Source organism: Semicossyphus pulcher, unplaced genomic scaffold (assembly GCF_022749685.1).
Source record: "Semicossyphus pulcher isolate SPU_LCO1_2020_fin unplaced genomic scaffold, fSemPul1.0.p SCAF_16, whole genome shotgun sequence".
NCBI lineage: Eukaryota > Metazoa > Chordata > Actinopteri > Labriformes > Labridae > Semicossyphus > Semicossyphus pulcher.
This window is the reverse complement of record NW_027211670.1, coordinates 14583902-14611053: the sequence shown is the minus strand read 5'-3', so window position 1 is coordinate 14611053 and position 27152 is coordinate 14583902. Positions and strand designations below refer to the sequence as shown.

General features: G+C 41.1%; 2 protein-coding genes across 3 annotated transcripts; one reads left to right on the top strand and one right to left on the bottom strand.

Annotated features, from left to right (window-relative positions):
• The first annotated feature begins 6217 nt into the window (after positions 1 to 6217).
• Positions 6218 to 19102, top strand: cep55l (centrosomal protein 55 like). Its single transcript, XM_069664880.1, has 12 exons — positions 6218 to 6272; positions 6832 to 7021; positions 7101 to 7208; positions 8015 to 8170; positions 13105 to 13158; positions 13539 to 13692; positions 14072 to 14199; positions 15207 to 15400; positions 15618 to 15741; positions 16728 to 16799; positions 17147 to 17272; positions 17419 to 19102. The coding sequence occupies exons 2-12, from the start codon at positions 6869 to 6871 to the stop codon at positions 17629 to 17631; spliced, it is 1482 nt and encodes a 493-aa protein (XP_069520981.1). The 5' UTR covers positions 6218 to 6272; positions 6832 to 6868; the 3' UTR covers positions 17632 to 19102.
• Positions 19103 to 20930: 1828 nt separating this feature from the next.
• On the bottom strand, positions 20931 to 23396 carry rbp4 (retinol binding protein 4, plasma). Of its 2 annotated transcripts, none has more exons than XM_069664386.1 (6): positions 23352 to 23396; positions 22984 to 23086; positions 22761 to 22897; positions 22554 to 22660; positions 21768 to 21980; positions 20931 to 21661 (listed from the first exon to the last, which is right to left on the bottom strand). In XM_069664386.1, the coding sequence occupies exons 2-6, from the start codon at positions 23083 to 23085 to the stop codon at positions 21636 to 21638; spliced, it is 585 nt and encodes a 194-aa protein (XP_069520487.1). In that variant the 5' UTR covers position 23086; positions 23352 to 23396; the 3' UTR covers positions 20931 to 21635. The 2 variants fall into 2 exon arrangements, with proteins under 2 accessions (XP_069520487.1, XP_069520486.1); XM_069664385.1 differs by having other exon boundaries at positions 22984 to 23089; positions 23352 to 23388.
• Between the last annotated feature and the right edge of the window lie 3756 nt (positions 23397 to 27152).

Here is a 27152-nt window from a genome sequence, read left to right as displayed (position 1 = left end):
GACAGTTGAATTTTTGCAGTTTTCTTTTTTAGCTGCATCATTGTACACAGAGCAATGCAGGAGCAACAGCATGTCAGGCTGTAAACTCTGCAGACCTTTAGAGTTTACAGCCTGTTTTTACCAGAAATCGAAGGCGTACTCCTCCTCTCCGAACAAACAGACATACACTACATAACACTATTTGGAGGACGAGATGTCAGGAGGGGCTGTGGGATGAACGGACACAAACTAGTTTGTAGATGCTCGGGTTGTTTTAAGCTAAGGATTCCTCCCATGTTCATTGTTCACAAGGTTTTTTCCAAGAGCCGAATAAATGCACAGTAGACCCCACCTCTCCAAAACAAATGAATGTGGTATGGAGTCAAACTGGGGCCTTTACAATTGTTAATTTGAAAAAATGTTGAACGTTTTGTAGCTCAAACTTTATACTTTATACATAAAATACAACAATGTAAATCACTTGACAACAGTGGATAGAAAGTATTGACTTGTACATTCTCTATGTTTCCTGATACAATCCCATAGGACATGATACGATGCGATACGATGAGATAATGACATGATACAATACGGTACGGTATGATACCATTCGATAACAGCACGATACGATAACGACATGATACAACTACGGTGCGATACCATTCGATAATAGCACGATATGATAACAACATGATACAACTACGGTGCGATACCATTAGATAATGGCACGATTCGATTACGACATGATACAACTACAATGCGATACCATTCTATAATAGCACGATATAATAACAACATGTTACAACTACGGTCCAATACCATTTGATAACAGCACGATACAATGACGAAATGATACAACTGCGGTCCAATACCATTTAATAACAGCACAATACGATAACGTCATGATTCAACCACAGTACGATGCCATACGATAACGACATGATACAACTACGGTACGATACCATTCGTTAACAGCACAATACTATACAATACGATAATGACATGATACGGTACAATACAATGCACTGAACTGGGGAAAAACATTGAATTGAATATTTTTTTCTTCATATATTTTCAGGTTTTTGTTGCATTTTTCAAAGATCAAGAATAAAACTTGATGTCAACCTATGATAATATCAAAGCATGGGTTTGTTAGGTGCTACTACTGTTTTGTGTCTCTGTCCTCACCTAACCTGGATGTGTTTTGATTGTAGCAAGGACACAGGAGAAAATGCAAACAACCACTGTTGTCCTGCCGCAGCCAAATTTAATTTAAGTTTCATCTAATCAGAGCTAATCAAGGTGATTTAGCTGGTACATAACGGCTCTCTGAGGGCCACAGAATCTCCTGCACTGATATATTGCATGCTTTGCTAATACAGTGCAGTGCTAATGTAAGCCCCGGACACAAGTGTGCCTCTCACAGGTCAGCAACCTGGCTCCAGGCGATATGGAGCCCAGCCAGGCAGTGATGCAGGGCAGCATGAGGTCTGCAGGAAAGTGGTGGAGATGCTGGTGCTCTGCTGATGATGCAGACACGGCTCACCAGGGGGCTGATCCAGGAACCGAGCTCCTCCTCGCCACTGGTGAGAAAAACCCGAGAGTCTGGCAGCTCTCTAATCAACAAAGAAGTGGGTGAAAAGAAAGAAATGTTCATTCCATCCAGATAAATTATACTCTCTCTACAGGTTTCATACCTAATTTCAGCTTGTGACATGTAACTTGTCATGCTGTTGTCTCTCTGCAGTCTTTAATTAGCTCGCCGGACAAACCTAGAGGGAAGAGTTTTTCCAGCTTTAGCATATGCAAGCAGACTCTAGAGCTTTGGTGCTCCATATATCCACGAGCACTCTCCATGACTCCATCTCTCTGCTGCTCTCCAGGGAGCAGAGTTAAAGATACCGCGCTTTGATGGTACAGAGAACAAAATGCATCCCAGGCTGCCCTTTGCCCGAGCAGGCCATTTCTCGCTGAGAGAGAAGAGACGGCCTCGTACTGATCCGTGTTGTTGTTCGTCTGCTGGGAGTTACTGCTGGACCGGCCAGTGTACAAAATGTGACCAGATTGATATTATAATATTTTTTGTATATTTTATAGAATGATTCATATTTGACTGAATAAAAAATAAATAGTTTGAAACTATTGCAATATATGCATACCAAGAGAGGCAATGCTTGCAATTACTTTTTTAATGCTCTAAATTTAGTTAATTGCTTTGTTATCTTCAGTTGACAACAATTTTTTTCGTGAGGTAAGAATAAATGTATTTTGTTTTTTTGACAAAACAAAAGGCCACTTTTCTGAGATAATGTCAATTAATCAAGAAAAAATTACTTTTTGTATTTTTACAAAAATACTTGGCTAGACATAAGAACTGTACGTAGCCACTGTGATGTTACCCATTGGTTTGGGGACTGTTGTTTTGAGCCTACACTTTGACATTTTGGCTGTCGCCATCTTGGTTTTATGAAGCCAGAAGTGACCATATTATAACAGAATGAATAGACATGCTACCCCTCCATCCTGAATAAAGTTGTTCTGGTAGTGACTTGTCAATCACAGGTAGCCACGCCCTGAAACATACCCTTTATCATCTATTTTTCTTTTAATGGGATCATAATTTACTTAACTTGAAGAAGACTAAAGGCTAGGAATTGCAACCACAAACGCAAGTGGAAAATGTTTACAAATGTCATTAATCAGCTGAGAAGTAGCGTCATTTCCTCATCTGGTTCTTTACCTCTGATTGGCTTTTTGCAACCAGTGGAGTCGCCCCCTGCTGGTCACAAAAAAGAATGCAAGTTTAAAGCACTTTTACATTGGATTCGCTTTTAAAACATCTTGTTATCTCCGTATAACAAAGCTTGTAATGTCTTGCAAGCTTGGCCATTTTTGGCCTCCGTAGAAAGACAATGATTACCTTATCAATAGCTAGCTATGGAACATTCTGACAGAGTGCCGACCTATATAATCACTGGCAAAAGGTTCATAGTAGCCACATGTTTTGTACTCTGTAGCCTTTATATTTAGTCTTTTTTGTACTAAACATGATAATTTTATTGGCCTGTCATTTCTGACAGGCAACGGGCAACAATCTTTTCTTCACATACATATATGTAACGTCACTACCTCGTCCCAAGTCCCTGCCTAGTCACAAATTTCTTTCATTTATGCCCATTTATTCTTTGCAATTTGAAGTACAGAGTAGGATTACCACGTAGATCCCTACAATACATACAAATGATACATTTAAAGTGTATTTAAGCACTTTTGATACGAATTTCAGTTCTGAATACAACATTTTTTTTTTTACAGTTCACACAGTTCACAATTGTCAACAGCCATTTACACTAAGGCCACTGACAGGAGCACTCTGCATGCAGTTTCCATCTGAGGCACATCAAATATGTCTGGCTCTCTTCTGCTTTAACAGATTGAAAAGAATTTGTTCCTCTGCTGAAGGTTTTGAGGCAAGGTCAGGACAAGAACTAAAAAACAAGTTTTCAACAATGGGTAACTTTGGTACAATGGATTGATTGTGCTTACATCAAAGCCTGAGAGAGGCGTAGAGAATATTAAATACAGCCAGTGAGTATGTCAAATAAAAATCATTTATGTGTAATATTTAGCTGTAGTTTTCACCTCTGTCAGATCAAATACACTAGCATATTTTGCCTACTATAAAGTGAGGGCAACGTTTCCCACCACGTTTTCCTATTTGCATACAAACAGAAGTTTGAAGGTTTTTTTGAGTCGTCAGATCACAGAGATTCCCCACAGCTCATAAAAGCCCAGTGAAATTATATTTTCAACATAAAAGTATTCAAATGTCGCATTCAGGACTGACATTGGGTTGGAAATGCATTACGTATACTGCAAGTGGGGTTATTTATATGCTGAAAGGCCCCTGTGGCTGAATGTCGTCTACGTGGGGAAAACAACACCTGAAGATCCCAGAAAGGAAAGTGCACCGAGGAAGAGAGGCACAACGTCACCTGAGGTGAAACACTATCTTTTTACCCTCTGTCAGACAATATTGAGTGCCCAGATGAAAACGCAACTTGTTCATACCTACCTCGAAACTTTAAATAATGTTTCTTGGGCCATCACTGCTTGTATTATGTGGAACAATTGCAATATGTCTGCGTAAAATATGCTGCATTGAGTCCAAGACGAATGTCCCTGTGGGGACAATAAAGTGTATCGTATTGTATCTTACTGTATCATACTGTATCATATCGTTATTGTATCGTATTATGCGGTTATTTCATGGTATTGTATCCTACTGTATCATGTCATTATCGTATCGTGCTGTTATCGAAAGGCATTGTACCGTACCATACTGCAACATGTCGTTATCTCATCGTATCGTATTGTGCCGTTATCTTATGGTTTGGTATCGTACCGTATCATGTCATTATCATATTGTGCTGTTATCAAATGGTATTGTACTGTACCGTACTGCATCATGTTGTTATCTCATCGTATCATATCGTATTATGCTGTTATCTTATGGTATTGTATCGTACCGTATCATGTCATTATCATATCGTGCTGTTATCAAATGGTATTGTACTGTACCATACTGCATCATATTGTTATCTCATCGTATCATATCGTATCATGTCCTTTGGTATCGTATCATTTTGATGCAATAGTTTAGAGAATTTGAACAGAGATAGAGAAAAGATACTATTGATTAGTTGTTGAGGTTTTCTTGGCTTCAACTCTGATGTGACATAAACTGTACAAAAAGTCAAAGCAGCCAATGAATAAAGATGTCCGTATGAAACAGACTGAAAGAAAAATGAATATGGAAAATGTAATGCAGTGAGTGGATGACAAATATGAGTGACAAGCGAGATAATGTAATGTTTAATTGTTGTGTACCTACTTCGACTCGCTGCCTCTGTTTGCGTTGATGAAGGTAGAAGCCGAAACATCAAGCTTTAATTCATCATCAGGCTCTGACAAGGCTGAGGCGCTACTTCATTTTACAGTGTAAACATTGTAGTGCAAACATGTCATCTGGTATTTTAAAAAAACATGATAGACCGGGCTATTAGAGGATTAAATATCGTACCAACAGCTGCAATGACTTGCTAAGCACACAACATGTAATTACTGCTAAACATGGACTGAAATAAAAATGAGAACATCAAGGTCAGATTAATTTAGTACGGTAATGGCCACTGGTTTCTCAATTCTAAGAAATTAACTCCCATGCCTGAACTCAGGTGCTGTATTCAGCATTATTTAAATGCAAGCCCAGTGTGGCTCATGCAAAGTGTTTTCACCCTTAAATTCATCATAATTAGCCTGCTTTATCCTGCTATTATCTTTCGCTACAACAGGGGGAAAAATCACAGCACAGTCTCAATGCTTTTTCCTCTACACCAACACTGAGCCTCTTCACCTCTGCATTTTTAACACTGACACACCCAGAGGAAACCTATGATTTATGTAGGCTATACACATATACAGCCAGTGGATAAAACACATCAATACTCCAACTGGAAGTTGAAAGTCTGGCTGAAAACAGAGCTAGAGCTCAGAAATACAAAATCAGGAATGCAATACTCTGACCCAGAAAACCTGCTTGATGCTTCACATGCCTGATGTTACACGTTTGAAAATATTATTACTATACTTCTCTCTCTAACACATAAATATTGCATATGTGGCCAATTTACTGTTGTAGCCTTGTCATTGCAGTATAAAAATAAATTAACCATAAAATCTTCTACATCTCTTAGCAAACAGGAAATACACTTCCTGCGCCATTTCCATAAAAGGGTATTTCATTGTGTGTCTGTAAAGATTACGTAGTAGGAAATTCTATTTTTCATTGATGTTACAGGGATGTGGACACATGACAAACCTGTTTGGGTAGGCAGCATGCGCTGCTTCGTCTGTTCGCTTCATAAACTGCAAAGGGCAGCCCGGCTTACTAGTTCAATCACCCGTTGAAGACTAGAGATAGCTGAAAAAAGCAAACTTTTTACAAATTTGCTTGTACTAGCTTCAGTACATAAAGTGAAATAGTATAACATGGTAGTTTTTCAATTATCATTTCAAATAACCTTAAAAAAGCGATGTTTTCTGCATAGCACCGCCTAACATGTCATGTTCCGAGACACACAGGAATACGTAAACATACGGACCCCACCGCACATTACGGAAGTGACGTCAACGCGCTGCAATTCAAACTTCAGGAAACGAAAGCGTCTGGTAAGAAAACGGTCTTGTTGTGACAGACTAGTTTCAGAGGATATCTTCAGTTCACTTTGAATGTAAGTGTATTTTATGTTTGTGTTTTAGTGTACAAGTAGTGTTTGTTTTCACGCTTTGGTTTAGGAAAGGCCATCTTGAAATTAATTAGACGTAACGTTAGTTTATCAAAAGCTTTCAACCATCGTTAAGGACAGGTGCAAGATGTATGTAACGTTCAGGAACTGTCGGTCCTATTAAAGGGATATACGTTTAAAAGTTATTTAAATTGAATTATAATGAAATAACTTCGATAAATAAGGACATATGACGGTTAAATGCCCGCGTGAAGAAATGTAAATTACTTTGATCTGCATTTAGGGGAAATTGTTTGACGTCGTAATGCAGGGACAAATATATTTATTTTCCCATCAACTTACACTAACAATCTGTAAGGCCTATTGTATAATTAAATATTAATGTTGACATTTAATCGTAGGACTGTATGCTAAATGTTTGTATTTCTTACACCTTCGTTTGATTGTTGTCAAAAAATTGTATATTCCAAATAAATATCTGTTGAATTTTATATTAAAAACATCCGTTTTAATTGGTCTCTGAAATGTGTTGTGTCCCCTATAGAGGTCTGGGTTACATCCTCAACACCACCAAACCAGCTATGTTCGGCTTCAAATCTAGCAGCTCAGTCTCCAAGACTGAGGCGGAGCTGGACAGAGTCAGGAAGGAGAACGCTCACCTCAAGAGAAAAATAGATGATCTGGCCAAACGACACATCAAACCCCCTGACTCTGACAAAAGCAAGCTGCTGGAGGTAAAGGAAGTGCTTCTCCCGCAGTATCCTGCATTACTCACTTTGTTTTTGTAATTTAATGTGTTTATTTTCTTTTCAGAGGATTCTTTCCCTTGAGACCCTACGAGAGAGGAACAATCAGCAGTTGCTTGTAAAAGAGCAAGAACTAGAAACAATGAGGCAGCAGCTTACAGCTAGAGGAGGAGAGGTATGTACGCGGACAAATACCTGCATCGTAAAAAAACACATTTACATTAAAGCGGTGTAGGTAAATCCATCAGGAAGTCCTCTTTAATGCACAGAAAAACCGATTTGGACGCTCTCGTGCAGGGCGAGACTTGTGTCTTTTAAAGAAGGCTCCTCATCTTGTTAATATTTTCTGCTCTCTTGGCGTTGTACTGGTGGCATATTTATTGCTGGCAGCAGACAACTGTCAGAGAGGAAAATACTTGAGTTCTGAGCTGCCATAAAAACAGTGGGGGGGAAAGCTTCTGTCCCATTTTGACAGCATCTCAGCTAAGTGAAGTTTCGACAGCCAGCAACAACTGCATACTAACAAATGACACGTATGCAGCTGCTCACTTGATATTTATAAACGAATCTATCTTCCTCTGTAGTGACTCTGCATGCGTATTAGCACTTGTGCCCTTTTACTGTGACACTGCTGGAGGAATTGATGCTATCTGTTTGACGTTGCCGTTTGTTATCCTTGTGAAATCTCTGCCATAGTTGCAGAAATGTTTTCTAATTTGGGCGAGTCAGAATGGCATCAGGCTAAATCTTGCAAATAGCATACTGACATTGTGAAGGCACATTTTGATTTAATCACGCTTCCTTCTCTCCTCATTAACTTTCCCCAACAAGAAAACTTCAGCTGCTCGGTGGGCAAAACCGCTAGAACTCCCAGCCTTGTGATGTCATCTGTGGGAGGGCGGATAAGTCCTCGGAGTAGATGAAAATATCCCCAGACACGTAAACAAAAGTTGCTTTATTTGAGGTTGTTGTGTGTTTCAGGTGGTAGCATCACTGCAGGCCCAGCTGGAGCAGCGGAGGAAGGATGCAGAGCAGAGAGACATGTTGTTCCAGAACTTGTCACAGGAGACAGAGAACCTGAAAAACCAGCTGGCCACTGTTTCTACCAGGTGCCAAACTTTGGAAACACAGGTGGTGGTAGGTACCAATTTATAGCCTCTACGCTTATCTAGAAGTTGTCATTAGTTAAAAAGGAGTTTGTCTCCCCTTTCACACAACTAATTATCCTATTGGGAGTCTTTAGTGTTCTGAGGTCATAAAAAGTGTTAATGGTATAATGACAATGAGAATTAAAGGATGTATGCAGTTACCTGTCTTTAGTTGAGAATGACCAGCCCTAGGATATTATCAATGATTGTATTTTAGACTGATGCAGTGGTTAGCGCTGTCGCCTCACACCTAGAAGGTTACTAGTTTGGACGAAGTTCGTATGTTCTCCCCGTGCATGTGTGGGTTCCCTCTGGGTACTCCTGCTTCCTCCCACAGTCCAAAGACATGCTCGTTACAATAATAGGTGACTCTAAATTGCCCGTAGGTGTGAGTGTGAGTGTGAAAGGTTGTCTGTCTCTTAAACCCCTTTCCCACTGAAATTAGCGCGTTGACGCCGACCCGTTTTCAGACCCGGGAAGACCTGCTTATAGATGCCGATTGTCTCTTTTCCCATTGCCAGTAAAGTATACTCCTGTCGGTCTCTTTTCTGCTGCGTCACCGTCTGACGTCACAAACGCAGCAGAGACAGGGTTTGTAAACAGTGAAGATGTTACGGTGGTTAGGTCTTTATTGTATCTATTACTCATTCAGTCTGTGCATCTAACTCAGCGCCGACAAATTCGAAACGATATTCGAGGGCTGCTCGGGCTGAGACGGGCGGAATTTGTAGCTGAGATGACAAGGAGTTGCAGAAGTTACCGACGGAGCATAGCCTCGCGCCGGAAATGGAGCAGAGATTAGCGTGTCGACACGGTTTTGTGTTCCCATCATTGCCGATCAGAGCCGAGGCGATAATTACCTGGGTCTAAATGCCGATTATAAGCTTTCCCAGTAAGCAAAAAAGCCGGGTGTTAGCAGGTTTTTTGACCAGTGGGAAAGCGGCTTATGTGTCAGCCCTGTGATTGACTGCCGATCAGTCCAAGGTGTACCCCTCCTCTTACCCACTGACAGCTGGGATGACAGCTCCAGCCCCCCCGCCGCCACCCTAAACAAGATAAGCGGTATAGATAATGGATGGACGGATGGACTGATTGTGACAAAAATGTGGAGATTAGGGGGAAAATGTAGATGTTTATTTCCCGAGGAAAAGGTTAGGATTTTCACAAAAGTTGTTTGATTGGTTTATCCTTTTATCTGACAGCTTATTTTTCACCCCTCGTCGAGGATGAAATCCTGCAACCCCTGTGTGTCCTCTGCCTCTCGTTTCCAATATCCCCAATCTTGAAGAGTTTTTATTCCTTTTGTGTAATATAAAGCAGGAGACATAAAAATGTTTTAGATGAATTATTGCATTTTTGACAAATGAGAATCAATTTTAGTGATTAATGAAGTTGAGCTTTAGGAACGCTACAGTCTGAAACACTTAGATTGAATTTAAATGAACCCTGTTGTCAAAATTGGTTTGTCATTTGCTTCTGCTCAGGTTTGCGCTAGATCTATATCATGTTCCCTTTAACTTGGTTATAGCTATTTCAAACAGAAACTCTTGTTTCAGTGGCTCGACTGCTGCATGAAAAGAACTTGGAAACTGTGCCACATTTATTCTGCCGTCCACTGGGTGGCACTGTGGGACCTCTGATTGTATTCCCCAGCTGCTGACATAACGTTCTAACTACAGCAGCCTCTGTTATTCTTCATAATGACAGACATGAGTAGTATATAAGTAAGATTAAAAGATTGTAAACATTAAATACATCACATTAACAGTAGTGTTCTTCGAAATGAAGTAAAAACTAAGGCTCTGAGACTCTTTGTCTATACGCTCATATAATTATATATCATTAAAATCATCAGTATCACAGCTTTTGGTAAATCCCCGCTCGCCTTGCGATTGTCGGCTCTCGTTCCGTATCAAAAGGCAGCGCTGATTCCCACTCAGCCCTTTGATGCTTTCAGCACAGCAGGCCTTCACTTCACTCCGAGAGAGCAGTCATCAGGATTCTCCTTGGCTCTCGAAAAATCACAAGAAAACACATCAGGAGCTGGGATAGCTGCAGAGTCAGATATAACACGCATAGATCACATGCGTGTTATATCTCCGGGCTTTAGGGCGCACGTGGTAAAATCAATACAAAGTAATTTCAAGATCTTCACGCTCTCGCTCTGCGATGTGTCTACAGATTTACATCCATCTTCATCAAACTTTGTAACGAGTAAAGGTGAAGGACATGAGACATGCTTCATGAGGAGCTAGCTTACTCTCAACGTGTGCTCAAGATATTGTGTTAAAGAGCCGTCGAAATCCGGTTGTTTTTGATGTCGACACTTGAAAATAGTCCCAAAAAAACCAAGCGAAAATGTCCTTTTCGTTACATTATTGTTTGATTCATTTCCAAAGCAAAAGAACAAAGTTTAAAGGAAGTAAAGAGAGTTTTTTTTGTGCGCCGAAAGACTTTTATTTTATTTTAATTCCTTTGCTTTTGTTCCTCATAAAGGTCACCACAAAGCTGGAAATCCGTCTTTGAATTTGAATGTTCTCAGGTTGCATTTTGAAAGTTTCCAACCTTGAATTTCAGTGAAGTTTTGAACACTAAAGCAGAAGTTATGCAGCGTATTTATACGAAAAAACAATAGGAATACTTTGTACTTGAAAAATAGTCCCTCTTTCAGCTTGTAGATTTCTCTATCTTTGTGTCTTTATGGTAATTTTCCAGGAACCCTCTCCTCTTTCCGACCTCTTAGCTTAGCTCCTTTCCGCATTACTAGAAATAATCTGACCCACCAGACACCCCCCTCCCCTCCCCCTTCCTTTCCCTCTCATTCCTGGATTCACCGAAGCTATTAGCAGGCTTAGCTTATGGGATGTGCGTTGAAACCCATTTGGAAAAAGTTGACGAGCTAATGATGCTCGTCTGGCAGCGTAAGAGCTCTCGGCAGCTTTAGCGCAGAGATGATCGGTGAGATTCATGCTGCAGCTCAGACGTTGGAGGGGATCAGACTTGGTGACCGCGGGGTCAAGGGGGCAGAATTATGAGATGACTGTCTTCTAGGGAAAGGACTCAAGGAATTATCACAAGGAAAAAGTAGTCCCTAGATTGATCAGTGTTTTTTTGGAAGTATTTTTAAAAATTAGAAGATTAATCACTCAAACTAGAGTGATTTTTTCGCCTGAGGCAAAACTACTTTTTTAGTGTCTTTTGAGATTTTGCCCAGAAAAGTGATGACTGACACAAACTGGCAACAGACCCTAGTGACAACACAAACATGAAGTACTTCAAAAGGAAAGAGTCTGTCGTTTTCTTCTAGAGGAACTTAATTTCTCTTGGACTGATGTCAAACAATCCCATTGTGTTGCTTTCAGTCCTTAAACTTTCCTTTTAATTATCTTTAAAGTCACCTCTGCTACACTACTGTGGCTCAGATCAGATGGAAGTGTTGATACGACGCGTCTCCATCTGCTCCCATTGATGCCAAAATAGCCCCGTGATGGTGGCGTCATTTGGAGCCAGAGCTGCGCAGTAGCCACTTTTGTAGTTTGACTCATGTCCTATCTGTTAACATGGAGGAGGCGGGCTTTATTACCTATACTGCAGCCAGTCAGCAGGGGGCGCTCCAAATGTTTTGGCTTCACTTTTAAGGAGCTGTCATGTCGTCCGTCTGTGGTTGATACTAATGATGTGCGAGTCATGAGTCAATCGTTACAAACAAACAACTCTTTACTAACCTCGGTCACTGATTCGCCCCTCCTACCCGCTACTAGCAACAGTAAACTGTGAATTTGAGGCCAGACCAGCGTATAAGCCGAGCCCTGTCAGAAAAACAACCACTTTGCTTGTTTCAACACGCTCCCACAGTCCGGCGCCCGGAGCTCGCTCCCTGCCCCGAGCTGAAGGTCTGACTCGAGTTGCATGAATCACTCGCGCACGAAACACAGCACGAATCTGTTAGCAGACTGATAGACTTTAAAAACGAAACAGTTCAAATTAAAATAATTTTATCACCACTATTTTTTTTTTAATCTCAGAGTTGGTCTAAGCTCCTTAATGCTGCACTGTGTTCTGGTGGAGCTCGTCTCGTTGGTTAAGCGGCTGTGACTTGCAAGTCACTAATTTGATACTCAGCTGTCAATTCAAGTTGGCAGCTCTTAAAGGGGACATATCTTTTAATTTTATATATATAAATATAATAATATATAATATTTTGCATGGGTGTCACATTTTTGTTTTTTTTAATTGTTTTGTTGTTTTAATTCTGTGTTTTTCCAGAATGAAATTTTTAAAAAGGTCGCCTCTGAAATGGGCCGTTCAGAACAGCTGCAGGTTTCTACGTACAACCTTGCTTTGGGCTGAAATCGACCAATCGTCATTCACCGTCATTCACCTCAGGCTGCCTTCTTGCACTCGTTTTTAGTCAAGTCTTACCATTCGGATACCTCCTGCCGATTCTGGCTCGTACATATAAAGGCCGAATAACCGATCCTAGGGCAGCCATGTTTTCTACAACACTGACGGTGCAGTGCGGCTGCTCACACATGTGGGGGAGGGGCTGTGCAGTCATTCCAAATACTGTCAGCCAATCGTGGCTAAGGTCTACCCTTTGAATGGCAAAAGGGCTTATTCGTTTCAGGAGGAAGAAACCCTGCGAAATGACTCGCTTCACTGTCAGAAATGGATCAATTAGGTCTCAAAACAGTCGAAGGTCTAGAAGAGCTGCACGATTAAATGCAAACTCCATTAATGTTAGCGCATGCTCCATGGACGCTTGGGGCTGGTGGGGGATTCCAGCTCTGGGTAACTGACTCGAAAACAAAAGTGACAGACTCGTACAAGCTCAAGTTAGTAAAAAGAGTCAAACCTTGTATCTCTCGTTGAACTACATATACGTATTGGGTTTAATTTAAAAGGTGTTTTTTCTCCCTACAGAGTGGACAGGTCCCTCCTGCAGACGTGGCTTTGGTACAAGATCAACTGAAAGATGTGAGTCCTGTCAATGGTTTGGTGTATAATTTTGTGTGCCTGTTTGTAATTTTGGGACCTATATTCTTGTAATTGAAAAATGTTTTTGTACAAAGCTTTTCATTCCGTTACTCTCAGCTCAGGGCCGGGGGATTGAAATCACTCTTTGGAGTTCATCAATCATACCCAGTTTTTTGTCAATATGAATAGGCAGTGTCAACAAGGACACATGAGGAATTAGTCCTTCATAAAAGAACAAAATATTTGTAGTATATGATTGAAAGTAGTGTTTCTTTGCTATCCATTTAGTTTTGATGAAAAACACTTTGCCATAATAAAACAGGCCCAAAGTTTTTCCCTGAGCAAACACAGTTTGTCAGTGTTTTGCGTCTCACCACCAGGCTCTTGAGAAGAACCAGCAGTGGCTGACGTACGACCAGCAGAGAGAGGCCTTCGTTCAGTCTGTCCTCGCCCGCACAAAGGAGCTGGAGCAGCAGCTGGCCCAGGCGAAGCAGCAGCAGCAGCAACACACCAAACAAGAGGCTGCTTCAGACGGTGGGAAACATAGGAGGAAATTGAATTATCTACGTCTGACATGCTGCAATTGTGTGCCCAGTGCATGAAGATAACATAACTCGACTAACACTTTGTGCTTTGATGCATACAGGACATGTGGAAAGGGAAAACTTGACAGATTTTGCTTAGACAAAACATTAAATATTAAAAAAGGCGAGAGGCTTCGGGTGGGAAAAGGAGGCAAGGAATGATCTGATGAGAAGTTATAATCGTGGATAAAGGAAATTAGCAACAACAGGAGCTTTGAGGAATGTGTTACTTTAATAATCGAACTCTCTATACAGACGAGGATGAATACCAAACATGTATGTTGTTTATTTATGTTAATTGCAACTAACAACTCTTTTATTGGCTCCAGGTCCAGAAAAGGATGCTCAACTGAAGAGCCACTATGAGCAGCTGCTGTTGGGAGTACAAAAAGACCTGGAGAGCCAAAAGAATTTGGTTACCAGAACCCAGCAGGAGCTAAATGTGCAGAGGGAACAGGTAAGTGTTGAAGGATTTGTAGAATCACTACCAGGGCTATCAACGGATATATAAGTTATTGCATTTTTTAGTTATTAGAATTATTTGATGTTAAAAAAATCCGCACTACCGCGGCTGTCTCGCGTGTTTTCATATGTCCTCGCGCGCACTCTCTTAGTTACGGAGCGTCTTTTTACACGGTGGTTCCGCCTCAGGGCCGTAACGAAGCTCCGCCGTCATGCAGCCTTTGCCATTTTACCTTGATCCAAGCAACGCCGGCGTAAAGCCGCCCCAGTGTGTGTTCTTACATAGCGTTCCGGCATTGCGGAAGCAAAACGTGCGCGAGATGTAAACAGACAGCGCGTGCTTCAAATACACACGGCGCTGTCGGCTCCCCTGTTTACACAGAGGTCGTTTCACCTCTGTTACTACCTCCGATGCCGGCTCAGAGGCGGAACGACTTCGCCCTATCTTTCCGCCTCCGTGCTGTTTACATAAAAGAGGGAACAGAGGCGTAATAATCCCGCCTTGAACTGGCAGTGTATAAGCGGCGTTTGAATGCATCACAACGTCACTTTATATGTTAATAATTAACTTTAGTCTAGTTGAAACGAGCTAATACAAAAACCGTGTAGCGTGTGGTAAGGATGGCGGAAGATTAGAAGGATTCGAACCTAATTTTTGGCCAGTTTCGACAGCACTAATCGCCAACTAAGTCCTTTTTTTGTCCTATAAACACTAAGTTTAGAATCCATTTTCATCTTCTACTTTAAGTGGCTTGTTCTGCTTCTAATATAATGAACTTTGTAACCTCGCTATCAACTTACACATTCATTCACATTCATTCTTTTCAAAAGTTTGAGCTAGATCTGAATCTGCATGCAACTCCACAAACAACATTACATTTCTACACTGTTTTGGATTCAGGCGTCTTTCATAATTAATTTGAAGAACTCTCGGGGAACGAACTGACAAAAAAAAAAAATGTACACACTGTTTTGAAACTTGCACTTTCCGTGACTCCACAGACGTTGAACGCTCAGGCGGAGCTGCAGTCTCAGAAGGAGCAGGTCACCAGGCTCCGGGAGGAGACGTGCAGGCTGCAGAGGAAGTACGAGGACAAGTGCGGCGAGCTGACGTCCTTCCTGAGGAAGTACGACGGGAGGAGCAAGGAGCTGGAGGAGGCCAAGATGATGCTGCAGGCCGAGCGGCTCAGCAACAGGTAGAGCTAGTCTGCTGTTATTGTGGAAATTAAGTTGGTGTCCCAGTTTATCTTTAAACTGTACATGTGACACCTTTATGATTCTGCTAATAATAATGGTTATTACTGGTTTCAAACTACTATTACATACTACTACTATACTACTATAGGGTGATAAACCCTTTATAAGTAAACAGAATTATTCTAAATATGTATGTGTATGTGTATGTTTGCTCAGACATGACGCTTGCGAAGAGAGGAAGGTGTCGTCTGAGCGTGCAGACAGGATGAGAGGCGAGCTGGAGAGTATGGACATCAGACTGGAGGAGGAGAGGAAGAGATCTGCCGAACTTCTACTGCAGGTAACACTCAACATGCACTCTCACGTCACCTGTAGGCACTCCACACTACTATTTGTTTATTTATCCATTATCTATACCGTGTGGGACTGTGGGAGGAAGCTGGAGTACCCGGAGAGCACCCATGCACACAGAAATATTCTAACTAGGAACTTCTAGCTGTGAAGCGACAGCGCTAACCACTGCACCACCCTGCAGTCCATTTACCATTTATAATTAGTATCTTGTATTGTTGCTGTTATTAGTGTTGATTGTTTTGTAAAGTCTCTTGGGTATTTGTTGTTTTTTTACGTATTTTAACTGCATTGCGAATTAACTCAGGCTGTAAATGCATTGGTTTACATGCCACATACCTGTGCCTATACTGTCCCCTTAAAGGAGCAACTCCTGGAAAAAGCCACTGTCAGTCAAAGCTGGTGTTCTCTGTAATCGATAGAAGCAATAATATTTGAAATTGGCGCCATAGCTGTGAAGAAAGTCGTACAAACAGCTCCTGGTTTCGCCAATTCTACATTCCTACAACACCCAGCATGCATTGCACCCCTCCCTCTGAAAGAAACGGCCCAGCGAGAGACGCTGGAGTGAAATACTACCGTTTTCGCTGCAGGCAACGGCTCAGAGCGGTACAGAATCTAAAATATGACAAGAATATACTTCTTCAGGTCTGCAGTCTACATTACAAACGTCATGATTTTGAACGAGACATGACTTCGGAGGCGGGCGTCAGAGATTGAGGAAGTAGTTTAGCAAGCTCCCTGTTTTCCAGGGCCCACTGAAGTAGCGGATAGCGTCCTCCAAAGGTACAGAGCCTTTTTTCCTACCATAACGGCGTTAGCTCCCCATGATAGCATGATAGGACTGAGGTTGAAAATCGGCGAACTGGCCCTTTAATATAATATAGAAGGTCAATAGATATTCGAGAATATTTGAGGTTCACTTGGATGGAAAAGGGTTTTTAAAAAATTGGCAATTTGACTTTTCTTTCACAGGTAAATATGCTGCAGAAGTCTCTCCTGAGCCAAAATGAAGAACAGAGGAGAATAGCAGCTCTGGAGCAACAGGTAACAGATAAATATCCTCCTGTAACTAAAGTCTGTATGAAATGAGGGAAAATCTTCGTCCCTGGGGAAAAACATGCACACAATTACATTTAAATGTTTACCGCCCAGTTATGAGTGGAAAATCCATCAGCTCGGCCTCGTTACTAAAGAATCGAAGGAAGAGGTGTTTTTTTATTGCCGAAATGTTACGCCAAAAAATCACAAAGTGCATGTTTGTATTTTCAATGTTAGACGGGAGAAACATTATTTCTCAACAGTGTTGAAATCCATACTGATCCCACTTGTGCAATCTAAGCGCGATGAATTCTTGGCTCTCTCCTCCTCATATATTTCTCCCCCTTCCTCAGATCCAGCTCTCTGCCAAGGACTCTGAGAATGAAAAGATTGATCGTCAGAGCATGCAGCACCAGTTACATAAGGTGCTGAAGGAGCTCCGCAAGGCCCGGGATCAGATTGCTAAACTGGAGTCTGCCGTAAGTGTTGCGGCTCATCAGAACCACGTTCCTTATTCAGTCTTTCACAAATTCAAGCTGTAAAATCAGGCACAGAATTCTGGATTACATGTTCAAAAGTGACTTATTTACCATTGAATATAAAACACTATTATTCTGTGTTTTAGAAACAGTCAAACACCCGCTTCTCCGAGCCCAGCTCCTACGGCAACCTGGAGTTCGAGCGCCTGACTATCGACGACTCTCCCGGTCCGACGTCTCCCTCCAGAGTCACAAACCTCCTGGACGAGAGTTTCCTGGAGTGCCCCAGGTGTCGCGCCCACTATCCCACCAGCCGCCACAGGGAGCTCCTCGCACACATTGACTACTGCTTAGCCTGAACAAGGACAGAGTCTAGAATTATGATTCCCAGCCTAGGTGTTGGGACCCTCCTTACCCATGTTTTTTTGTTTTTTTTTTACAGCTTCGGGCCTCTAAGTGGGTTTTAAATATGGGAGGGGGACAAAAAAGGGACAAAAATGTGGTTTTCTAGTCACATTGAAATGAGGTCTTTTACAACAGGCGACTTGTAAACATTACTTCCTTTTTAATAGGAAGCACCGGATTAGATTGTAAGATCAAATCAGGAGAATTAACCCCTAAATTGTGTTTTAAACACCTGTTTGGTGTTCAATCTGAACATATTCCAAAAACATCAACAAAGGGGAGGAAAACATGTTGTAATTCACCTGTGGAGTGTCATTGTAGTAGCCATAATTATTCCATAACTGCAACAGGCTGTTGTGAATCGTCCTTCTGTCTTCCCTCCAGCTGCAGATGCCTTATTTCTTAGTTAATACACAAGGGATATTTAAACATGTATATGTATAAGAGGGGGGTGAAGGGACACTCTTTTTGGGACAGATTTAAAAACAAAAACAGACTCCAGCTCTGAGATAAGCATCAGGCCAAAGACTGATCTAATCATTCATTGAAATAGAACGATCAAATCCCTTCCTTATTTGTATTAACGGGGTCATTTTTTCTCTTTATAAAGCTCTTACAGAATTATTCTTGTGTGTATTTGTTAAATTTATTTATTCTTGGGTCGTCCTTATAAGTGAGCTACTGTTTTTAGATAATGAAAGCTTTTTATTCCAATTTATGATGGCTTTTTTTGTATTATTTTGGTAACTGTATTTTGTGTTGAAGTTTATAATGTTCCACACTGATCCTCCACTCCTAGCTTCAGCTGTCATTACCATGTGGTGGTTTAAATACTGACAGCATTTTGTGCTAAAGCGGGAGGATTTACCTCTGAGCGGCAAAAGTGCAGCAGCGTCTGTCCGTCTTTCAAACAGTTAGACAATCCTCGCTCATGCATGCGACCGTAACAATGACCAACATCTTCCTCTAACCCGAGCCACACTTTGATTTGCCTAAACGTAACCGGACCTTTAACATATTGCATCGGAGGGGGGCTTAATTGGTCACACGGTGCCACGTCTTCAGTGTATTCCCTGCCTGTCAGAGTGAAGCTCACTTCTGTCTGCACCTTGACTTTTCAGGCCTGCAGCCCTGTGAGGCTGGAATGAGATTGCACGAGTTAATTCCTTGTACTAAACTATTTAAGGCGGGGGATTAGTGAAGGTGCCTTTATTCTTGCAGCCTCGGTAATGTGACTAGATAGACTTAAGACGGACAGACACTGCTACGCTGGCACATTTTACAGAGTTGTTTTGTTTTAACTTAGGACCTCTGCGATTTAAGAATCAGCAGCTTTTTGCAATTTTGCTGTTTTTTAAAGTCATTTTTGTTTCATTGTAATCATGTGCTCCAAAGCTGTTTTACCATGCACTGTACTGTACGAAAGTGTGCAATAAAGATGCAAATCTCCTTCCAATCGACAGCCCTTTGTGTACTTTTTACTTAAGAGAAGTTTTCAATCTGTTTTTAAAACATTCACTGTGCTGTTGCTGATCTTGCCTTGTCTGTTCTAGCAATTTAAACATACAGTTTTAATTTAATACTCCACACTGAAAAAATAACAGCTGATGGAATCATATTCATGATGTTGAGCTTAGCATGACACGTCTTTGTGTTTCTCACTGAACCGCACTTTGATAAGGCATCACCAGTGTATTCCATTCACCATCAGGCTGATGTAACGCATTGTGATGTTTCACTCTATAATTGATTTTTAGCTTCATCTGCATAGTAAAAAGGTACTCATGGAGAAAAAGCTTTATCTGATCTTTATAATCCCTTGTGACCCCCGGTTCTGTGATGCTAAAAGATCAGCAATTAAGAAGAGCCACACTCTTAGCTCTGCGAGGGAGGGAGAGGGAGTGCTGCTGTGCTGAACTGCAGGCCGTGCTGATATTTAGTATAACAGCACAACCTTGAGTGTGATATTGCTATTATTATTTTTTTTTTTTAGGGGGGGCTTTTGCCATTATTTATAGGACAGCTGAAGAGAGACAGGAAATGTGGGGAGTAGAGAGTAGAGGATGACATGCACCAAATGATCAGCAGTGATCAGTGCGTCGAGGACTGTAGCCTCTATATATGGGGCGCTTGCTCTACCAACTGAGCGTCCCCTGCTGTTATAAAATATATTATATATTCATTTGTTTCCACCAACAACTAGTTTATAACGTGACTGGAACTGGACTGTTGCAAATAAGAGTCTGTTGGCATATGTCCGGACCTAGACCTTCTGTTTTAATACTAATTAACAATTTTCAGAACTCCCAGTGCTGTTATACTCTATATCAGCACTCATGGGATGCCTCTAGTCCAATCAGATTACTTGGTTGGAACTAACTGTTGTATAATGTCCATCTTAGCTAGCGAGCCAACATTTGCTTATTAGGCAAAACATGAAGTGTTTTTAAGTGTTAGTAGTTTTGAGGGTTTTTTTGGTTATGTATTGGACAATGTTATTGCGCTACATAAAAAGTTAAGAAATCAGCTGATTACAATTCATTATGTTAATGTCTGTACCAAATTTCATGGGAATCTTTTCAGTGGTTTGTAATTTAGCTCGAAGCCACCCAGCTGAATAGTTCCACCACAGGAGAATTTAGAGGGATCAACAAAGACATTAAATTACATCGTCTAGGTTTGGAAAAGTGAAAAAATGAGGCCTCAAAATATCTCAATTGACACCCTGGGAACCATAAATATCTGTAGCACATTTCATGGTAATCCATCCATCATTTGTAAGGCAATCTAGTTGAAAAATAAGCCCTGAAACCGGGTGTTGGATGGGTCTCAAATTTTTGCGTAACATGTGGACAAGCTTACGAAACCAAGCTGTTTGTGGTGGGGAGGGGCCTATTCCACACGGGCCCCTATTTACTAGAGTTTAAGATATTTAAACCAAATCAAAAAACAAAAAAAAAATTCTTTATTTGAAATAATAGTGTAAACATACTTGTGATGTATAGTGTAATATAATTTATTAAAAACTTAACTCTGAAGCTAGGTTATGTTGCTGTTGTTCTTGAAGCTCAAACTGAACTTGATTTGGCTTGCACAATGATAAAAGATATGAATAAAACACATAATTCTGCATATTGTTTGATTTTCCTGTATTTTGATCGACTCAATCCAAAAGCAAACGACATGAATTCATCATTTGCATTTCAGGAATACAGATTAATATTTCAAGGAAATCAAAAATGTAACGAGCTGACACGGTATGAATGTTTTATTTCAAAAACGGGATCAAGAAGTATACACCACACAATCACCAAACAACCACACAACTAAGCCTATGTAGCACGTGATTCATATAATATGTATGTTATTAAGGTTTATTAACAATATCTGCTTTTATGCTGCACAATACAGTCCTTCAGTGTAAAAGCAAAGCCAGTGATTTGTGAACCTGGTTCTTTAGTAAACATGGTGGTTATGCTCCAGAGCTGCAATTTAGCTGAGAGTTCAGCTTCACTTTGAAGAGATTTTCACGACTGATTATTGATCATATTTGCTTTATAAGTTAAAAGCATGTTTTTTAATGATCTGATATGTCTTGGTTTCTCAGTGGAACAACACAGCAAGTTCCACGAGGAAGGTAATCTTACACTGTTCTGATGTTCTTACAGAAAACACACACACATGACGATGTTAAGATAAAAGCACTTTTGAGCAAATGTGAGAAAGTGACAAACGCCCGGGATAAACAGTCATCTTTCCTTTCTGTTTGCAGCACAGTCGTGTAAATGTGACAGTTTGTGTTTTACACTTTTTTGGTTTATTATTTAAAGAAGAGTGGGCTACTTTCTCCTGTCAGAGGAGAGAGGACTCTGGTGGGATTCAGCCTGAGACCAGCAGAGGGGCACCCAGTCCCAGAGGTGGGTGCGTCAAAAGGGAGAGATAGCTCAGTGTCAACAGATCAGCTGCTGTTCTGCTCGCAGAAGCCTGAAAGAAGAAGAAACATTTAGTCACAAAACATAAACAGCTGTAATAATAGTGTTAAGCCTGGATCAATAACTAACTGCGTAATAAAACCAACAATTAAACGTACCATTGTGCTCAACCCGTCTGTATTTGCCGTATAGGCAGAGGTCCTTCTTCTTCTGGGTGACCAGGGGCACGTCCTGCGGCCTGAGACCGGTTGGATGACGAGAGAAAATGAAGGAATAGCTGTCGAGACAAGTGCCATCGGTGTCTACTTGTCTGCAGGAGTAGTGGACGGCGTAGTTATCGTAGTCGGTGTCAATCACCCAATGCTCATCATCTGGGAGGAAGGAAGAGAGAGGAGTTTAGATTATTACTTTATAATCTTTGTGAAGCATTGTTTAAACTTACATGGTAGTGTAAGGCCTAAAGAAAGAGAGCTACAGATCACAACACAAACTCTATACCCATAATCCCATCAGCCCTGAATGGTGTTTAAAATCCAAAAAGATGTGATTATCTCTCTGTCACTTGTAAGTGAACTTTAGCACTTAAAAACACAGTGCTGGTGGTTACTCAAGACCCCCGTGATAGCACAATCAAGGCCACAGCTGATGCGGTCATATTGTTGGGAATTCTGGGTAATTAACGAATAACTTTAGCCTTAATGTGATGCCAAAGCTAGCGTCCATGACATTTGGAGCCCTTCCTGGAAAGCATCTGATTTGATAACATTTCCAGGGTCAGGGTCGCAGAGATCCGAGCGCTGCAGTTGATGATTAAATTAAATAAACAGTTCTCTAAAAGACAACAATCCCTTTTGCAACCTTACATCAGCGTTACACATTTGTTGCCAAGGCACAAATTGAAGTTACATTTTAATGTAAGTCAGGTTTAAATGTCCACAACTCACTTCCAGTCTGCAGGTAGGTTGCAGCTCCCCAGTACCTCATCCTGAACTTGGCGGGGTCTGTGGAGTCCTCGAAGGTGGCGTACATATCAGCACACATTTCCCAATTGCTGCAGGTCAAAAAGAGACAGATTTAAGCTTGCAGTAAGATGAACAATTGAAGTTGAAGTATCGGAAAGGTAAGCCTTCTCACTAAGAAACAGAACTCACTTGAGGATGATGACTCTGCCCTTAGCCCTGGCGGACAATTTGCCCTCTTCTTCGATACCAAACGAAGCCACGACGTTGTCAATAAGGAACAGACCCTCTGGGTCCTTCTTTGCTACGGCGTACCATGTCCCTGCATACTATGAGAATGAAACCCATGTGTAAGTCCAGCTCACACCTCAATACTTCTCTTGAAAGATAAAGCGAAATAATATGATGAACTCACCCTTGTTCTGTCAAAGTTCTGCATGACCTGGATGTTGGACACCTGGCAGTCCTGTGCCCAGGACAAAGCCAGGAGGCAGAGGGCCACAACGTAACGCAGCATTCTTCTTCGCAGGAAGGACAAGAGACAGAAACAAAGAGGGTTGGGAGGGAAAGTTTGAGAAACGGACGAGCAAAAGAGGAGGAAAGATGAATTATTTAGACACATTGTTCATATCAGTTCAGTTCAGGTAAAGCTAATGCAACAACTCTACAAATATGTGCAACAGTTCGTCTAAAATATAATTTAGTAAATCAAAAAGCACTTTGAATAAAAGGAAATGTAGGAGAAAAAACTTCTGCAAATGCACCAATAAAACATCAACATACCTGGTTTCCAAAATGTGGACGGCTCACAGAGATCCTCTGCTCCTCTGTAAGGTTGTGTCCTTATATACAGCGAGCTGCTATTGCATAATGACTTCTGGAGGGGAGACCCTCCCCTGCTCTCCCCACAGCTAGCTTGCCTTCCATTGGACAAACATTTACATAACTTCAGGCCTCATTCCTATTGAATTGTGTGGTCGGCACGAGGTACGAACATCCCTCTTTACCCCCCCCTCCCCCCGAAAAGTGCTTTCCTAACAGAATTGCTGAAGCATTTTTTGGTCTTATGAAAGCCACAAAGCCAACATCTGGAAAAAGCTTTAACGATGCATGTTTTCTGTGTGCACATCGATCACACCTTTGCCCTAATGCGCAGGAACACTAACATCATAAATCTATGTGAAATGTGTTCGCACCGTTGGACTGAACCTCCTTTTTTTGTGTGCAAAAATCACCCCAAATGCATTTTTTCCTGTCTTATTCACCCCCCAAAACTATCCATATGATTGCATCAGCTGTTCGTAACTCCCAGCACTGTTTGTATAAATGGTGGCGAGAGTGCTCAAGTCCACTCACAACAGAAAGCCAATCAATGAACAGAAGAGATAACCACATCTTTCAACACAAAGTCTGCAGTTTCAGACACCAATCACTGATGACCACATCAATGAAATCTATGCTTACAAAGCATTGTTTCCATTTAAAGGGACAGGTCAGTGATCAATTCTGCACTTTTGTGATGAAACTGATTATAGCAATTGATTTCTGTGAACCCAGAGTAAAAAAAAACACTCCCTATTGATGAAGTATATAAGAACATGTGCAAAAAAACATGCTGTTTTCCATAAATGAGGCTCATATAGCTTGTGTCAGCTGTTCCATGTTTGCACGGTTAAAATGTTCCTCCTTCAGGTTAAGAAAATACCCACCTCTAACTCCTCTCTCTCTCAGACCTGTTTCATATAACCTGAATCTACCGTGGCAGAAAATATAATAAATTGATGCTGTTGTTGTGCAGTAGGATCATGTAACCAGTACTCCGAGGGGGCTTGGTTGAATAAAACAGCACAGTCCGGCCAAACATCTGCAGCTTGCGTAACCGCAGCCCCGGCCAGTCAAAAACAACGCAATCACTCCTTTTCAGCAGAAATAATGGTGGTTTGGAATTTGGCCAGAGGCCGTGCTACATTTCATAATCATGAAGATTGGCCAAGAAGCGACAGGCTATATATATGTTGCACTGCCAGGTTTGTGAGTGCATTTAACATTTTGGTGGATGAATGGAAAAAAGCTGCTTTTTGCTTTGATACGAGGGAAACTTTATATCCCAAATGATGCCCTACAAAAAAACCTCAACTTAAAACACACTGCGCCTACATCTGAGCTGTGGGGTTTAAAGAGGACGGTGTTGGATCCACATTGTGAACAAGCTGTACTGATTATAAATAAACTGTTCCCGTATAGCTTAGTGTGTTACGTTTGTGGACAATTGGACTCTTTAAACACAGCTCTTTGGTACAAATGAGTGGAATTGAGTTGTACTTTAGAGCTGTTCTTATTCTACTCCAGTCCAGCAGGAGGTGGTAACGCATCTCTAAGCAGGTTTGCTAACAATAAACAATAGAAGAAGAAGAAAGCAACTTCCCTCCCTTTTAGTTAATGTTTACAAATAGTGACGAGAGTTCCAGCTCTTTTTTCGGGGGTCAAATTGTTTTGCTCAGCTCAGCAGCAAGAGTCGGCTCTTTCAGCTCTGAAACATTTATTAGTATATATGCACATATTTCTCAATTAAATTATTCAATATAATGACACTAAATCTTGTGATTTTGAGAACTTCTATGATTTAACGATGCTTGGTATAATAAAGGTAAGATAATGTAAATCATCAAAAACTACTGCTACTACTCACGTGAAGTTGTCTGGCAGATAAAGATATTAAAGGCCAAAATGTCAGGTTGGAAATAAAGAAGTAAATAAACAATGAAAAAGTTAATAATGAAGTATTAAATAGGCTATTGTGTTAATTAAAAGACCAAGAGAACTTAAATGTCAACTTATACAGCCTTTGCCTCCACTGTTAAAACACCGAGAGATACTCGGCGAGATGCAGTGCCGATGATGAGAGCGCCGTGTGGCTATGGCGGGTTGAAATTCCACACAGCCTGTGAAGCTATCATCCAGAATTTCGGGGGGAAATCGACTCAAATTGGGCAATCTTTGCCAGCACAATTCCCGTGTCAAGTGTGGTTGCAGAGCGTGGATTCTCGCTCCGGAGGAAAAAGGTCATTAACTTGCAAGTTGTCCCAGTGGGTTGGATGGCTTCAACTTTGCAAAAGCAGCAGAGCAGTTTTGCTCAATGAAGCCCCGCCACAAACTGACCTAAATGGCAGTTGGACAAACGCGAAATTGGACCAATGAGGCGATATTTTTCCTTTTTTAAGACCTATCTTTGATTCTTCATGTGGCTTATTGTAAAGTTATTTTATTCAATGTTAATGAAAGGCAAAGACACATTTAGGATGTCTAATTTATTAATTCATGTCAAATTAATTAATTAATCAGTTAGGCATATATTGCTATTCAAAGCATATGTCCGGTTGTTTTTCTACATGGCCTGAATTCTGAAATATTAATCGCCAAATTGGAAGTAAGTAATCGAAGTAATTAACCAGTTGTTCATCTAAAAGAGCTTGCTCATATAGCTGACTCGTTCACGATCAACCCATCACCAGACAGGCTGGGTGTTGATTAGGATTTCTCAATTCGATTTGATTGCGATTCTCAAGGTCCCGATTCGATATCGATATTGATTTGTTAGGGGTATTTGAGTTACAATATCAACGCACCTCTAACCTGGTGTGTCTTCAACATTTTTAATGTTTACAGTAAGAATTGACACCAAAGAAGTTACATCATGTACTTTTTATTTAATAAGACAAACACACAGCAGTCAACACAATATTAACAATGTTATGAATTAGACAGATCATGAACCTTTTTCCTGTTTCAGATTTTTAGTCTGTACATCTGGCTATGAAAGTGATGCCAAAATAGCCCCCATGATGTGCGCTGCCATCTTGCGATGGTGACGTCATATGGAGCCAGAGACTGCGCAGTAGAGATCGGCAGGTGGTGCCGCCGTAGCCACTTCCGCTAACCAAAACGCACACTTACATTACCGAAAAAACAGCAAGGATCCCACTCGCCGGCGTGTTTAACAGCAGAACAGCTTCTTTGTGTTGGTCTGAGGTCAATTATAAGAACTAACTATAATGACAGAAACCATGTTTGAGAAAAATTTATTTGGCGTGTATTTTGATTTTATAGTTTGACTCATGTCCCATCTGTTAACATGGAGGAGGCAGGCTTTATGACCTATACTGCAGCCAGTCAGCAGGGGGAGCCCAAAATGTTTTGGCTTTACTTTTAGGGAGCTGTCATGTCGTCCAATTATATATACAGTCTTTGGTTTTGATTATGCTGGGGTTCAACTTGCACGAGATTTAAGAACAAAACCACACAAGACTAAGAGATATGGGGAAAGGAATACTGTATGCCGAAAATACACTCGCGGCCAAAGCCGACTCTAACAGAGTAACATAAACATCAGTGCAAAACTAACTTGCATGGACGCACACACGATAAAAAGTGTTCGTCTGCGAGCACTGATATCTCTGTAGTAGGTGCAGGAAACAAGTCCAGGCATGTCTCCTTCACTGCCCTGTTTCAGCTGAGTCGTGCTGTGTTCAGGGACGCTAAGAAACGTGAGTGATCAGACACGTTTTTACACATATTTTTAAAGAT

What these genes read in the sequence shown, in the direction of transcription:
- cep55l (XM_069664880.1), top strand. Translation starts at nt 6,869, where the DNA reads ATGTTCGGCTTCAAATCTAGCAGCTCAGTCTCCAAGACTGAGGCGGAG. An exon ending in ACAAAAGCAAGCTGCTGGAG is followed by an intron (nt 7,022 to 7,100) that starts GTAAAGGAAGTG and finishes TTTTCTTTTCAG; the next exon opens with AGGATTCTTTCCCTTGAGAC. An exon ending in CTTTGGAAACACAGGTGGTG is followed by an intron (nt 8,171 to 13,104) that starts GTAGGTACCAAT and finishes TTCTCCCTACAG; the next exon opens with AGTGGACAGGTCCCTCCTGC.
- rbp4 (XM_069664386.1), bottom strand. Translation starts at nt 23,085, where the DNA reads ATGCTGCGTTACGTTGTGGCCCTCTGCCTCCTGGCTTTGTCCTGGGCA. An exon ending in GGCAGAGTCATCATCCTCAA is followed by an intron (nt 22,661 to 22,760) that starts GTGAGTTCTGTT and finishes TTTGACCTGCAG; the next exon opens with CAATTGGGAAATGTGTGCTG. An exon ending in AACCTACCTGCAGACTGGAA is followed by an intron (nt 21,981 to 22,553) that starts GTGAGTTGTGGA and finishes CCTTCCTCCCAG; the next exon opens with ATGATGAGCATTGGGTGATT.